The sequence below is a fragment of the Calonectris borealis genome, chromosome 1 (assembly GCF_964195595.1).
Source record: "Calonectris borealis chromosome 1, bCalBor7.hap1.2, whole genome shotgun sequence".
NCBI classification, from domain to species: Eukaryota; Metazoa; Chordata; class Aves; order Procellariiformes; family Procellariidae; genus Calonectris; species Calonectris borealis.
Genome location: NC_134312.1, coordinates 7,362,712 through 7,376,662, shown reverse-complemented (window position 1 = coordinate 7,376,662; position 13,951 = coordinate 7,362,712). Strand labels below are relative to the sequence as shown.

The window sequence follows — 13,951 nt, the reverse complement described above, 5'->3', positions numbered from 1 at the left end:
GAAACTGAGCAAGGTCAAACAGCGTATTTCAGCAGCTGTGGAGCACTACCAAAGCCTTCTCTGTTAAAGATGACAGAGTGGGGAAAAGCTACTATCCCCCTTCCATCGCTGAAAGCAACGGACTGGTGAACAAGAGCAGAAACACAGAGCCATTGGTTGGACCCATGTCTTATCTCAGTAGATGGAAAAAGACACACAAGGCATCAGAAAAACGTCTGTCAGGAAGTCACTGCATAGACAAAGGCATTTAGAAATCAGCTAAAGCCAGTTTGTATCCAAGGACAAATACCTCCTCATCTCTGCGGATATCCTCACACCGCATTTTGGATTAGACCCTTTTTTAGGGATAATGAAACTTAGGTGATGTAAGCAGGCATGACTCTCCTGACTTCACCTAAATGTAACCCAAATAAGACAAGGAATTCGAACTACAGAATAAATTAACAATGATCACAATGCTCTTAAACAGCTTCTACCAAATGGCACAGGTTATTCTCTATGCATTTATTAATGAAGCCAAAGAACATGCTCTGTGGCAAGAAACTAGCACTATATATCACTATACATCACTATATATCACTGTATATCACTATATAAATAGTATTTTTATTGTGTATGTGTATATACACACTAATATATACATACACATATACACTATATCTATTTATATGTATGTAAAGGGCTCCTACACCTTCATCATAACCCCTGGGAAGATAAAGATGTCACAGCATCGCACCATCTCCAGAGCAGACACTGGCACTGAAGCTGCCTGTCACTTTAGTGGCCCTTGATTGACAATGATTAAGTGTTGCCCGGTGCAGCGCACGAGCAATCCTCTCCGAAGGACCCACGTCTATGAATTTTTGCACGTGTATATCTGAACAAGCAGGGGGACCTAGCTGTCTCTAGAGTCAATTAAGCTAAAAGTACCCCATTTAGACGAGTCTGTCTTGGCATTTACCTGTAGCTGAATCCCACTGCTCTGCCTTGCCCCAGACCTCTCCCTTCAGGCTTTCCCCCAGCGCAGCTCCACTCACCTGCAGAACGAGCATGCTCTCGTTATGTTCTCTTTCAGCAATGCCAGAAGGGCACACGTTTGCTTTCTGGACACAAATCGTCTCAGTTGTCACTCTGGAATTCTAGAATCACTTTATTTTCTTTCCATTAAAAATATAAGATTCATCAGAGAAACTCATTCAATGGACTTGCCTAAAAAGCTCTGCGAGATTTTTTTTTCAGGGTGTCTCTCTTAAGAGCATAGGATTTATGTCCATGACATAAATCACATGGCTACGGCCAGAAAAACTAGTCAGTAAAATTACTCCAGATACACCTTAACATACCCAAGAGCAGAAGCCTCCTGCAGCCTGCAGTACCTGTACGTCCTGTGCCTACTTGCTTTTGAGAACCCCGTTTTTTTCAGCTCATTTCTTGGTGCGTTCTCCCCCAACGTCTAAATATATAGCCACCTACTTCCTAAAAAGCATAAGCCGTAAGTCAAATCTGTGACATGAGACATTTCCCTTCTTTTGAAGTTATTCCTCATGTGCCCCAGTGCCTGGGTCATTTGGCCAACAGGAGTCACACCGTTGTTCTGCTCCATAAATGTTTTTGTCCAAGCATCTTCTCATGGTGCATTAAGCAACTTGGCTAAGAAGCTGCACGTTGTTTGCCTCCCTCTTCTCTCCCTAAAGAAGGGCACATATACGCAGCAGTCTTTTAGTAGTCTTGTGTTGTTTTGTGGGGTTTTTTTTACGTTTGGGAGCATTTTATGTTGGGAAGGAGAGCTTGTTTGCTTTGCAATATTCAGGTTGCTATGTAATTATGTTAGAGAAAGTGTCTCAAAACACCGTGGCTTGGACTCAGAGAAGGAGGTGGTGTTTTTATGATGATCACCATCAGCCCATGGAGAAGCTCAACACTGTCAGATTTTCCCCTTAAAAAATGTTGCATCTCTTGAAAAAATTAATTACACCCCTACGGCAAGAAATCCCATTAGCGCAGAGGCGTGAGGCTGACGATGATCCCAGAACTTTAGATAGTCTTTAAGATATCTCAGGCCCCAGCTACAAAATGTCCCAAAGTAAAAGACAAAGCCTTTGAATTTGTTCAGGTACTCTGCGAGAAAACAGGATAGGGGGCACGAAACTAGTTCAATATGTTCACAGCATCTTCTGCCACTGACCGCGCACACCAAGCACTCTGCTGTGCCTGAAGTTTCCAAAACGCTGCAGGCTTCGCGGCTGGGTATATCGTACTGATTTACTTCTGCTGAGAAGCAGGAGAAGACAAGAGCAAGCAGTGGGAGGAAATCTCCAAGCCAACTCAATATAACAGTGAAGGATTATTCAGGGATGCTCCGGCAGTCTCTCTCAACTACGGCTGAATTCGATTAGCAACCTGTGCCTTCCCCAGAGGAGTTTTCCACGTGCCTGCAAATCCTCTAAGTGCTCTTCTCTCCCCTCGCCCGCCCAGCTCCCTTCTATGTTGTTTGGGTTTTTCTATGTCATTTTGGTTTTTCCACAGTTTTTCATCCAATAGTTTCCCTCATTTCAGCCCTCGCCCATCAGAGGGGGGATGGCAGGGTCACAGCTAATGAGTTTGGTTGGAAAGTGGAAGCCTGGTCGAAGCCTGGTCCCTTGAATTATTTAAGCTGGGATGGGAGGATGGGATCCTGCTGGGAGCGATCCCACATCACCCCAAGAACCGCCTGGTCTGCTCCAGCTCTTTATAGCTCTGGGAAGACCTCGATTCCTCTGAGCATCCGTGAAGTAACACAGCAATAAAGCGCCTGCGCTGTTACCAACAGCATACAGACAGCGCTTTGCATCTTCAAACCTTAACTAGTAAAAACTAATTACGTGAGACGACCCTGGGTGAATCACATATAAATAAATACATTTTGAAGACATTGGTGCTGATATAGTGCTGGCTATTAAAAGAAGCAGGACGGTCCACTGCATAAGGCTGGACTTAAGACTCAGGCTCAGCTCTGGGTTTACAAGCGACACGCTTTCTCGTCTTTAACAAAACAGTGTTAGCATTTTTGTCTTATTTATTTACATTATAAGTTCTTCTGGGTACGAACAGTCTTTTACTCTGGGGTTTGTAATATTCCTAGCTCAACAGTGCCTGATCTCATTTGAGGCCAATAAAAGGCACAGTAATAAACTCCCCATATTTCACTTGCTAGTGTCCAACCCTCAAATACACACCGGCTTTTCAGCCTTTGCAAATCTTTACAGTTAAGCACAAGTGGCTATGCTGTTTTATTTCGTACTACCCTCAAAAGCCCGTCCATTTCTGCGACCGGTAACGTAGCCGGTGGGAGAAGGGCGGCCACATTTCTCAAGTGCACGTGCCATCAGGTCGGCAGGCAAGTTTTCAACACACTGCTCAGCCAAAACACGCCAACGTCACAGAATGGCTCTCTTAAAGGAGATACCTGCCACGTCTGAGGAACCCTTCCTTTGGAGCTCCTAGGAAGACTTGCAAACCTTCACCGCTGATGAACAAGGACGGTACCGCTCTCCTTACTCTCCGAACTGCCACACCAACCCTCACCAAAACAAACACGGAGGTTAAAGGCTCCCAGCTTCAGACTTGCCATGGGTCCTGACCTCGCTCCTCTCCCGTCAGCCACGGATGACATTTCTAGGTCCTCTGTACTCTGACAACTGAGCGTCAGATGTAATTCCCAAATTTTGGGCAGTCAGGCTCGAAAGAACATACTTTCAAATACTCAGCCTAAACTAGGGAGAGCGTTAAGAGCAGGACAACAACAAGAATCCACGGCAAGCAAGAGTGCAAAGGCAAAGGGTCTAGGGGAGAGTACCACGGTGCTGATGATAAATGCTCATGTTCGTTTGCATCGCTAAAAGCACCTCCCTTTCGTTCCTCCTGGAAACGGTAAGTAGACTGAAACTGTTTAGTTTATCTCCAGTTGGGAATACGAGAAAATCCAAACAAAAATCAAAATAAATCCTCAATACATCTAAGCCAGCATGTTTTCTCTCACGCGCTTCTCCCCTTTCGACTCTTGAAAAAGGTATTTTAAGAACTATCTTCATGGTTATGTAGTCCACTTGTCCAAAACTGTTGATGTTTTAAATGTGACATATGATATTCCCAGGAAAAGAGCAAGCAAAATCAGCGATCTATTGTTACAGAGGATCTCCATCCCCGTGCTCAGCTGTTTTACACACAGATCAGATCCAAAAGAGAGCTTCCCAGTCGCTTTTTCTTAGCGCATCCAGTGTTAAAAAAAAAAAAAAAGCTTTTTAACTCAGCCAAAAAATTCTGCTAAAGAGTATTATTTTTATTTAACCTCATACAATCTGTTTGGTGAGTAATTCTGGCATAAAACTCAATACACAGCTTTCAACATGAAAACATCAGTGAAGGGCCTTGAAAAGTTTATTAACAATCTGTTATTTATAGTTTTCTTTTTAAAAAATGATTGACACAACATTCAGAGGAAAATTATAGGAACCGCCATGTCAGATAACAAAAAAATCAGTGTTAAGATTTGATAGAAAGGTTTTAAGGAACAGTATGATTTCTAGAAAAGAGAAATATTCTGATTGCTAAGCTATTTGTCATTCAAGAACAGCCCAATCACACACATATGTTTGCAAATTATTGTTATTGTTGTTAATTATTATTTACAGAAAAGCGCTGAAATGCAAGGTGGTTTGAATTCCGACGGAAATGACAGATCGCTGCCCCAAGGAACTTTTTATCGTTCCTTTCACTCATTACCTGTTTACTAACAGTACCCATTTAGTTCCAACTTGTTTTCATGCTATCTAAAATGACTAGAAAATTAGGTCCTCCTAAGTAATCATGAATATAAACTATGACTCACCGGTTAAGTGAATACCATTACTGGCAATAAATTCAGAATCCTATTATAAATGCTTGTTATTGTCAAGCAAAACAAAACAATACAACTTTATTCAATATTAATTGTATCCTTGGATGCTTGAAAGGATTAAATAACTCCAACCAATATTCTGCATGTACTCGGGAGAATTGTGTGAGAAGGGCAACAGAAATAATTGAGGTCAGTCACCAAGGTAGAAAGAAAAAGAGACAAAAAGGAAGGAAAAAATACATAAGGAGATATTTCAGCTCCTATGTGAAAGCAGATGGAGGGTGAAGGAAGCAGACAGGCTGCTCCAGATGGTGGGAGCGGCGGTGAAGAAGGCTCTCACACCCACTGTGTTGTGGCTGTGCTGGGAAGAATAGACTTTTGGTTAAAGGATTACTATAGGACTCCAAAGAGTTGGGTTCAGCTCCATCCACCACCTCTCCACCAAGTCTTCAGACCCTCTGGGTTTTGCTTGTTGCGAGCTTTAGGGTGTCAGCTACCTCTGTGGCTGACAAAAAAATACCACTATTTTTATGCGTGGTTTGCCCTCAGCTCACATCTACGCAAAGAGCAGTTGTGGACTCGGTATTGGTTATATTGAGGTCTTGAGGAGCAATATTGAGTTTTGGCCTAGGCAAGGATCACATTTGCCTAAGCCCTGTGCAAAAAATAGGGGGGAAAACAGCCCAAATACCCTATTCCAGCCCTACCCAAACATCTTACTGTCACCTTGCCGGTCAAGCACACTTCTTGGTTGCACAGGCACGCAGGCGAGCAGGTATCCTCCGGCAGCAGGGAGCTCAGGCAGTACAAAGATGTATTTGAAAGAGAACAGCCATGGAAAAAGAGGCAAGGCAGGGCAAAAAGAGGTAAGGCATCAAAACTGGTAGAAAATAAGGCTCATGAGGGAAGCGTGAGCACATCTGTGAGCTGACAATACAGCAAACTGAGTGTCTCCAAAATGATGTATTTACCTGAAAGTCTTTCATTATTGAATATTTTGGAATCTTCATTTTAGACGATGAAAGAAAATTGACCTTTATGCCACACTGTTGCCCCAAACGAGCACTGTCCAAACACACTCATGAACCACGCTTGGAGAGCTGTCAAAAATCCCATCTCACCGATGGCTGCAGATTTTTTTCCCAATCCTCTCCATCAGCCTTTAAATCCATTGGCCATCTTGCTTTTCTTTTTTTTTCCCATTTCAATTCCAGCTGAACACTCAAACCTGTTATTTTCTGTAACTGTTCAAGGGAGACCAACAATCTACATTACACGATACTACAATTCACATTGCAAATAGGAGGGACTCGTTATTTTGAAGCCTCCAAGAACACACTGGATAGTAAACTACGCCACACGATAGCAAACAGGATTACTTGTTTAAAACAAATGTGTCACCTTAAAGGAGTCCTAACAGTATTTTTCTGCTTGCCCTATATAGAGTGCACAAACTAAAACACCTGAGTTGTCTCACAGCGTTAAGTTAAACATTAATACCTGGAGCTTTCACTCCTCCTCCCACAGATGCTAGAGGTGCTGTAGGTACCATGCACCTCTTAGCAGGAATTATCCCTAACCCCACGTGGTTTTGATGGTAAGATTCCCAGAGTTACAGACCTTAAGGTCAGAAATGACCATGAAACATCTTCCTCTGTAAACATGGACAAGAGGCTCTTTCCTGGTGACTCCTGCACGAAGCCCGAGAGCTTTCAGATGGCAAAAGGATTTCTCCCAGCAAATCACCCCAGAGGAGATGGGAACCACTTGCCTTCATAGTTTGCCGCAGTGGTTCATCAGCCTTCCCCCTGAAAACATGTGCCTTAATTCAGCCCTTTGGGACACTGTATTTTCTCCCCTGAAGATATTTTTTAACCTGAAATGTTTCTTTAATGTAATTTAAAAAAGAGGAGAATGCTGAACTAAGAAAAAGATGAAACAGAGCCGCTGCTGCCTCACTCTGTCATAAGACAGAGGCAGAAACTGCTGGTAATGACAGCAGAAACATGAAAATCAGACAAACTCTTCAATCTTCACAGGGGGTATGGAGCCAGAGGAAGCACAAATATCAACATGTTTCTTTACGTCTGGAGAATTTCCAAATTCAGAAAAACAATTGAGTGACTTGCATGATGCCTCAAGTTAAACAGCTGAACAGTGATGATTTGTTGTGTTGAATCCAACACAAGTGCTTTTGGCACCCGATTGATTAGAAGGGAAGATCTTTGACCAGAGACAAACAGATCTTGAGCCTACTGGTACCTCCCAGCACCTCCTCTCTACACAGCAACTCATGGGGCACCTCCACCAGGACCTGTCCTTATCACCAGCGTCTTCTCGCCGGTGGAAGTTGAGGCTGGTTGCCTGGCCTGAGGCACGTCACCTCCATTAGCCTTGTCCCCCATGAAGGTCTGAGCAACCAAGAACAGATGAGAGCATGAGGTGGACCAGCTCATGAAAAGCCTGAGTGTTAGTGTGAGACTGCATGCAGGGAAGATACCATGAAGAATGTGAGAGGACAGAAACACAGGAGACAGCACGTAAGAGTTTGTGACGATGTCTGCATGTGAGAAAGAAAATAGATGTGAGAGCAGGATGTGGAGTGACTTCATTTCACAGCATGAAGGAGCACATATGGGTGCGTGGAAGAGTCATGAAGAGCACCAGGAGCCCATCAAATGGTGTAAGAGTATGGAAGAGACACAGGACACAGATGAACCAAAAATTACAGTAGAGCCCCTGAGAAAAACAGAATCGCCTATAAGTTTTCTCTATACTGTATTTTAGGAAAGTACTGGACATATCATGGAAGAGTATTTGTCTTCCCACATGGTTCTTACTATGTTATGGTTATATCCATGCAACTCCCTGTGTTATCATTACTAAGCTTTAAGGAATCTACCGCATCATTTTTAAGGACAGCACCAATATTTCCATAGTTACTACGCTTCAGCCTTTCTAAATATTATAACTTTATCATAACTCTAATGTCAAACCTTAGAAATGCGGAGCTGATCCGATTAGGCAGACCTAAGCCGAAGAGGCTTTCCTCTTTGGCTGGTGGATGACCTGGTGTATCTTAATACTTCTTGGAATGTCAAAATCTGAGTTTTAAAATGCTTTAGACATCATATCATTTAAATATGGAGAAAAAAAATGGTATTTTGGTGATCATTCATCTTCTTATCAGATTCCTGCTATTGTGAAACTTCACATCTCTCAAGGGCTGAGGCAGAAATCCCCCTCTTCAGGCAGGCCTGCGAATTGAGTAGAGCTAGAATAGGTGAATTTGTGGAAATTTAAAAAGATAAGCAGTCAGTCAGATCCTCTTCTTTCCTCAAGCCTACCTGTCTTGACTTGGAAGGGACTCTAAATTGCATCATCTGGCCCACTGCTATGATTTTATTTTATCCTTGATTTACTTTGTGTATTTCTTCCTAGCTACTTTTTCAGGATCTGTGATTTCACTTTCAATGGCTCAGTAGTGAACAGGTCCAGCTGCAAGAAGAGGCGCCCACTGAATCTGCACACACCGAGCGTGCTTCACTGCCGTGTTACTGCAGTCCTACAGGGACCGGCACCGCCAAACTGAAGCAGCCCAGAATGGATCAGGACCATTACATATATATTATATATAATAATATATAATAGAGATATATATATTTATATTTTATTTATAATATATTATATTTTCTTGATTAATATTACCAAAATATTTTGTTGACACTCTGGTACCCAAGAGCTTGCAGCCACAAACTAAGATTGCACATGCTCAGGGACTGCGTAATTACAGAACAGGGTAAATATAGGTTTGGGTGCCATCTGAGCCAGCCACTGCATTGCTGGTAACTTCTTTGGGAAAACACTGTTGCCCAACAGCACTGAGCAAAGCAAACAACACAGACCTCAGTCACCAAGGGAAACAATTCTTGGGTGGAAAAGGCTACTTTCTTACATCTGGAGGTGAAGTCCAATTCAGGATGCCTATTTCAGTACCAATGTGGCTGGACATGATTTACAGGGACATGTAAATAATTCATTCCAGCTCTGGAAGAGAGAGCTGGGTACTCATTAGAGGTTCCTTGAAGCCCAAATGATATAATGATTAACCGAGTTAGGATCTTTTTAATAATTCCAGCAATTTCCACTCTCCCATGTCAAAGATCTGCTGAAAAGCTTTTCTTCAGATGAAAGACTCCTTTCAGAGAACAAATCAGAGCATACACATAGATTTAACATTCACAAATCAATGCACTTGAAATAAAACATATTTTTAAAGTTTCTCTTTCGCTTTCTTCCTTGATTTGGGGGTTTAGTGCTTTTCTTTCTCTAACCAATTTTACCACAGGCAGTTAAGACTGCTGTATGAAAAAGGGCTGCTTTTCTGTTAAAAGTGCTTTTAGTACTTTGGCATCCTGAAATGGAAGGTGGCAGAGAAATGCAAAATACAGCTACTACACTAATCCAGTGCATCTCATCTGACATGCCAAGTTTTTCAATCCAAGCCCATCCATGCTACCGAAAAATCTATTAGATCAACCGACAAATGTCCAACACAGTTCAGCATTACAGTGCAAGAGAGATCAAAGCAGATTTTATCCCTGCTCCTAAATAATGCCAGAGGAAAACATTTTGGTCCAGATGCTTTAAAGGTATTTAGACTTTTGCTTAATTCCTATGTAAGTACTTTCCTATCAATAACTAAGAATCATTTGGACTCCTGCGCCCCGTATATCTGCTGCTCGAGTCAGTGAACAGACCTTCACTGCCTTCAGTGGGAGTGGAACAAGTACTTTAATGATTTGCACAGTGATGGCCTAAATTTTTTAGAAGTTTCACACCCTGGTAAGTCACACCAGAGCTGGTAGGAACTGCAGGTGCTGCGCTGGTGGGCGGCCAAGGACAGAACCAAAACTCAGATTCAAATCTTCTAATTATCAGTCTGCTCTCCGAAACTAAGGAATGCACAACCAGAAGGCAACCAATGGGTAGGCTGTTAAATGCACATACATTCATAATTAATATGGCTATGTCTGGAAAAGAAAATAGCTCTGTTTTCTTTATACAGGCCCAGGTTTGTAATCCAGTTATTTTAATTTTCTAAAACTTTCTAGATTGACTGTTAAGTCAAGTTTAAAAACTTCAGAGCTTCCACTCTCATCAGAAAGGACTTATTAACCAAACTGTGAGGCTAAGACAATGGATAATAGTTTGAGACACTAATTGGCCACATTTAATTAATTTAATTTGCAACATGCTAATATGCATAACTATTCACTCTGACCAACTTTACCTTCCTTGGGACCTACACCTGCTCCCATTACCTTCAGTGGGATACGGATCAAGACCACAACATTAATTCTTTCTGGACCTCTTCAGTGGCACAAATTAACCCTCGCAGATGGCTTCATACACAACAACCAGGAAGACGATAGAGAGTTGTATAATGGAAACCACAGCAAACTGTCCTGCTGCTCTAATGAATCTCTTCACATTGAGACTTTCCTCCCCAACACCCCTTCGCTCAGGAAGGGAACTGCACGCCGAAGGCGACGAGCAGGGACACGTCTCTCTCGACATAAAGTTCTGACAACAAAAACTCGATGAAGGTGAGGAGAATGAAACGTAACACTTAGTCCTTATGCTGCACTTTGGTTCTTCAAAGACCTGGACAGACATTAATTTGATTTGCTAAATCAGTGTTTTTCTGAGGGCTACACTATCCGGTCATCACAACGGAGTTGCGTGACCCACCTCCATATTAAATGACCAGCCTGATTCTTACTCGCAGTTTGTTCATAGGAAATCAGTGAGCCCGTGAACCAGAAATACTCTGTTTATAGAGAGCCCTCCCTTGGAAGCAAAAAGAAACTGAAATATTACAGTCGAAACTTGTTCAACTGTATTTTGGAAGTGGCACGCAGAGTATGAAAAGCACTACTTGGGATGAACGACGCTTCGTTTTGAGACATGCTTAAAGTTGCAATTAAAGCAGGGGGGACACAGCAACGAAGAGCACTCCCAATACAACTGAACGTTAATTACAACGTATATACATACAGCAGCCCATACGCTGACTTCCTTCAGCACTCTCTACCTCTACAATATCCTATAAGTGAAAATTTAACAAAAATAAAACTCTCTGCTCAGCCAAAAAAGCATCAGCCTGCACCCCGCTCCCTTGCACCATCTGCGCATGTTTATTCTCAGCCTTCTGAAAAAAAAAAAAAAACACTTCTAACGTTTTACTAATCTTTATGCCCCGCCACTATAAATAACAGAAATAAACCCCAACAACAGTTAAGCATCGTAGCTAAAACACATCCAATCCACTCTGATTATTTCTGCTCGTCTGTCCACGAATAGATGCAGCCATCGGCTTTAGGGGAAAGCGTGCAAGTCAGACCGCATTTATTCACAGTTGCACTATCAGGAAAAAGCCTTTCCCCGTCTCCTCATTCTATGAATATTTTAAAACACTTTTTCCCCCCCTTTTTTTTGTCTTTTTTGGGGGGACGAGGGGGGGGGTGTTAGTCCAGCTCCTGCCCCACAGTTATATTTTTCTCCGTGTTTCCAGATTGCCCCGACTTCTTGCTCGGATGGATAAGCGGGGTGCGGAGCGGCACCAATGGGTGCACACGCGAAAATACACACACACGCACACGCACCCACCCGCAGGGCGACCCGCGCATCCCCGCGGGGAAGGGACAGCGCCGCCCGCCCCGCTCCGCGCCCCCCCGCGCAGCCGCTCCCCGCCACCTACGTCCCCAGCGTCTCCTTGAACTCGAAGATCTTCTTGATGTCCTCCGCTTGCTTCTTCCAGGAGCCGCCACCGTCCCCGTTCTCCCGGGCCATGGCCGCGGCGCGCAGCCCCGCGCAGCCCCGCGAATGCCGGGCCGGGCGGCAGCGAGCGGGCGGTGCGGCTTTTGCTTTCTCTTCTGCCGCGGCGGCAGCGGCTGCTGCTGCTGCTGTTTCTTCTTCTTCTTCTTCTTCTTCCTCCTCCTCCTCCTTCTTCTCCCCTTCCTCCTCCTCCTCCTCCTCCTCCTCCTCACACTTCCTGCCCGCCGCCGCTTTTATTTCCTCCGCGCTCCGGCGGGCTCCGCGAGTGTCACTTTTCCTGGGCTATTTCCTCCCAACTTTCTCTGCCCCCCCCCTTCTCCTCCTCTCCCCTCCTCCGCGCCCCCCCGCGAAGTCACTCGCGGGGCTGCTCCGTCCCTCCCTCCTTCCTCGCCCCGCGCAGCAGCTACGCGCACCCCTTCTGGGGGTCACTTTGGTCCCTGATAGACCCACCCCGCGAAAAAGTCCCTTTTTTCTGGTTTTTTTTTTTTTTTTTTTGGAGGGAGGTCACTGTTTCTCTTCCCCCCCCCCCCTCCACCCCCGTGCAGGGCGTGCGGGGCCCCGTGGGATGCTCAGCCTCCCGGGCGCGGTGCGGTGCGGAGTGGTGCGGCCCCGCCGGCACAGCGGGCACAGCGGGCGCAGCGGCTGTGCGCGGTTGTTATGGCAATGGGAGGAGGAGGAGGAGGAGGAAGAGGAGGAGGAGGAGGAGGGAGGAGGAGGAGGCAGCCCCGCCGCTGCTTTGCTGCCTGGCGCTGCCCCTCCTGACTGAATGACTGGAGATAATTCGCATTGCACCAAAACCGCGCACGTCAAACGGGAGGGGAGGGAAAGCAAAGAGGAGGAAAAAAAAAAAGGGAAAGCAGCAAAAAAAAAAACCAAGATTAAAAGCCGTACCACAAGCGGCCGGGCTGCCTGGCCGTGCGCGGGGCTGCGCGGGGCTGCGATGCGCTGGGCTGCGCGGGGGCGGCGGTGCCCACCTGCCCCGCACACACACACCCCCCTCTAGGATGCAAAAACTCACCCCTTGGCAAGGGCCACCCTTACCCAGCACAGCCCTCGGTGCACCCAGTGAAGCACCCAAGCACCAGGGTCACCCTCTTGGGCAGCACCAAGCCCAGAGGCGGGTGGATGGGCACCGCGCAGCCTCAGCGAGCGGCCCAAGTCCCCACACCGTGCGCATCCCGCCGGCATAGCGGTCCGAGCCGGGCACGCCACCGGCCTGGCACACACACGCGTGGCCCCACTGAGATTATTGCTAAAAGCAGCTTTTTCTCAGCGACACTGAGACCTCTAGTGTCGTCGCATCGGGCATTGGCTGAGGTCTGATGCGGGGCGATGGGCAGGATTCATCAGAGACGTGAGAGAAAATTATAGTCTAGATTAACTGAGATACATTTATAGCTAATATCTCTGGGCTTCAGTTTCAGAATACGTAAGACACTGAAAAAGTGCAATTCTTTTGGGACACCCAAGTTAGGCGGCTAAATCAAAAGCCTCGCTGCCGGCAGTACAGGCATTCCTGTGCCTCGGGGGCAGCTCCAAATCTGATCATCAAATTAGGTACCTGAAAATAAATCCTAATACAAGCAGCTGAATAACATTTACTTAAAAACAGATGTGATTATATACACATAGCTGTTTAACATGCATTGTGTCCTTTAACAGATTCCTTAAAATTCTACTTTTGAAACTGATTTTCCAGATTTCTCATAATTTATGAGCAGCATTTACAAGGTATCAGCCTGGGAGGCTTTCCCTGGGTCTGGGCTGAGCTGTGCCTCCCAGTTCAAAAGCGATTTGGCGGAGGTGGGAGTTCACAGGTGTGTGAAGGTGTAAACTTGGAAAACAGACTGGGGTGTTTGGGCAATGCTACCCTCTGCTGGGCAGAGCCACTCGGCTTGGCCTCTGCCAGCACCTGCAATTTATTACTGCACTCCTCTAATTGGATGCTTTGGTGGCCCTCTGCCACACGGGCAGCCCAAACAGCCTGGGATTTCCTACGATGGGTGCTTACGTGCTGTCACGGTGTGCACTTTGAACAGCTTTCCCTCTGCTCCTGACTTACTCCCATCCTCTCGCTGCCCTCAGGATTTCCTTCATTGCATGATCCTTACGACCTGCTCCGTGGTAGTGTCACCAGGAGTCCCCAAGCCGGCTCTCCATGTCACTGCATACCTGGGAAATGAAAGATGTGACTGACCTGGAAAGATGCAGTTGACTACCAAATCCAAGTTTCCC

General features: G+C 45.4%; 1 protein-coding gene across 2 annotated transcripts in view; it reads right to left on the bottom strand.

Annotated features, from left to right (window-relative positions):
* The window catches only part of CAMK1D (calcium/calmodulin dependent protein kinase ID), a 230,412-nt gene extending 217,597 nt beyond the window's left edge, over positions 1–12,815 (bottom strand). For both annotated transcript variants that reach the window (XM_075143627.1, XM_075143634.1), the window contains exon 1: positions 11,640–12,815. In XM_075143627.1, the coding sequence (XP_074999728.1) occupies positions 11,640–11,731 (92 nt within the window). In that variant the 5' untranslated portion in view covers positions 11,732–12,815. The remainder of the gene's footprint in view (positions 1–11,639) is intronic.
* Positions 12,816–13,951: the final 1,136 nt, after the last annotated feature.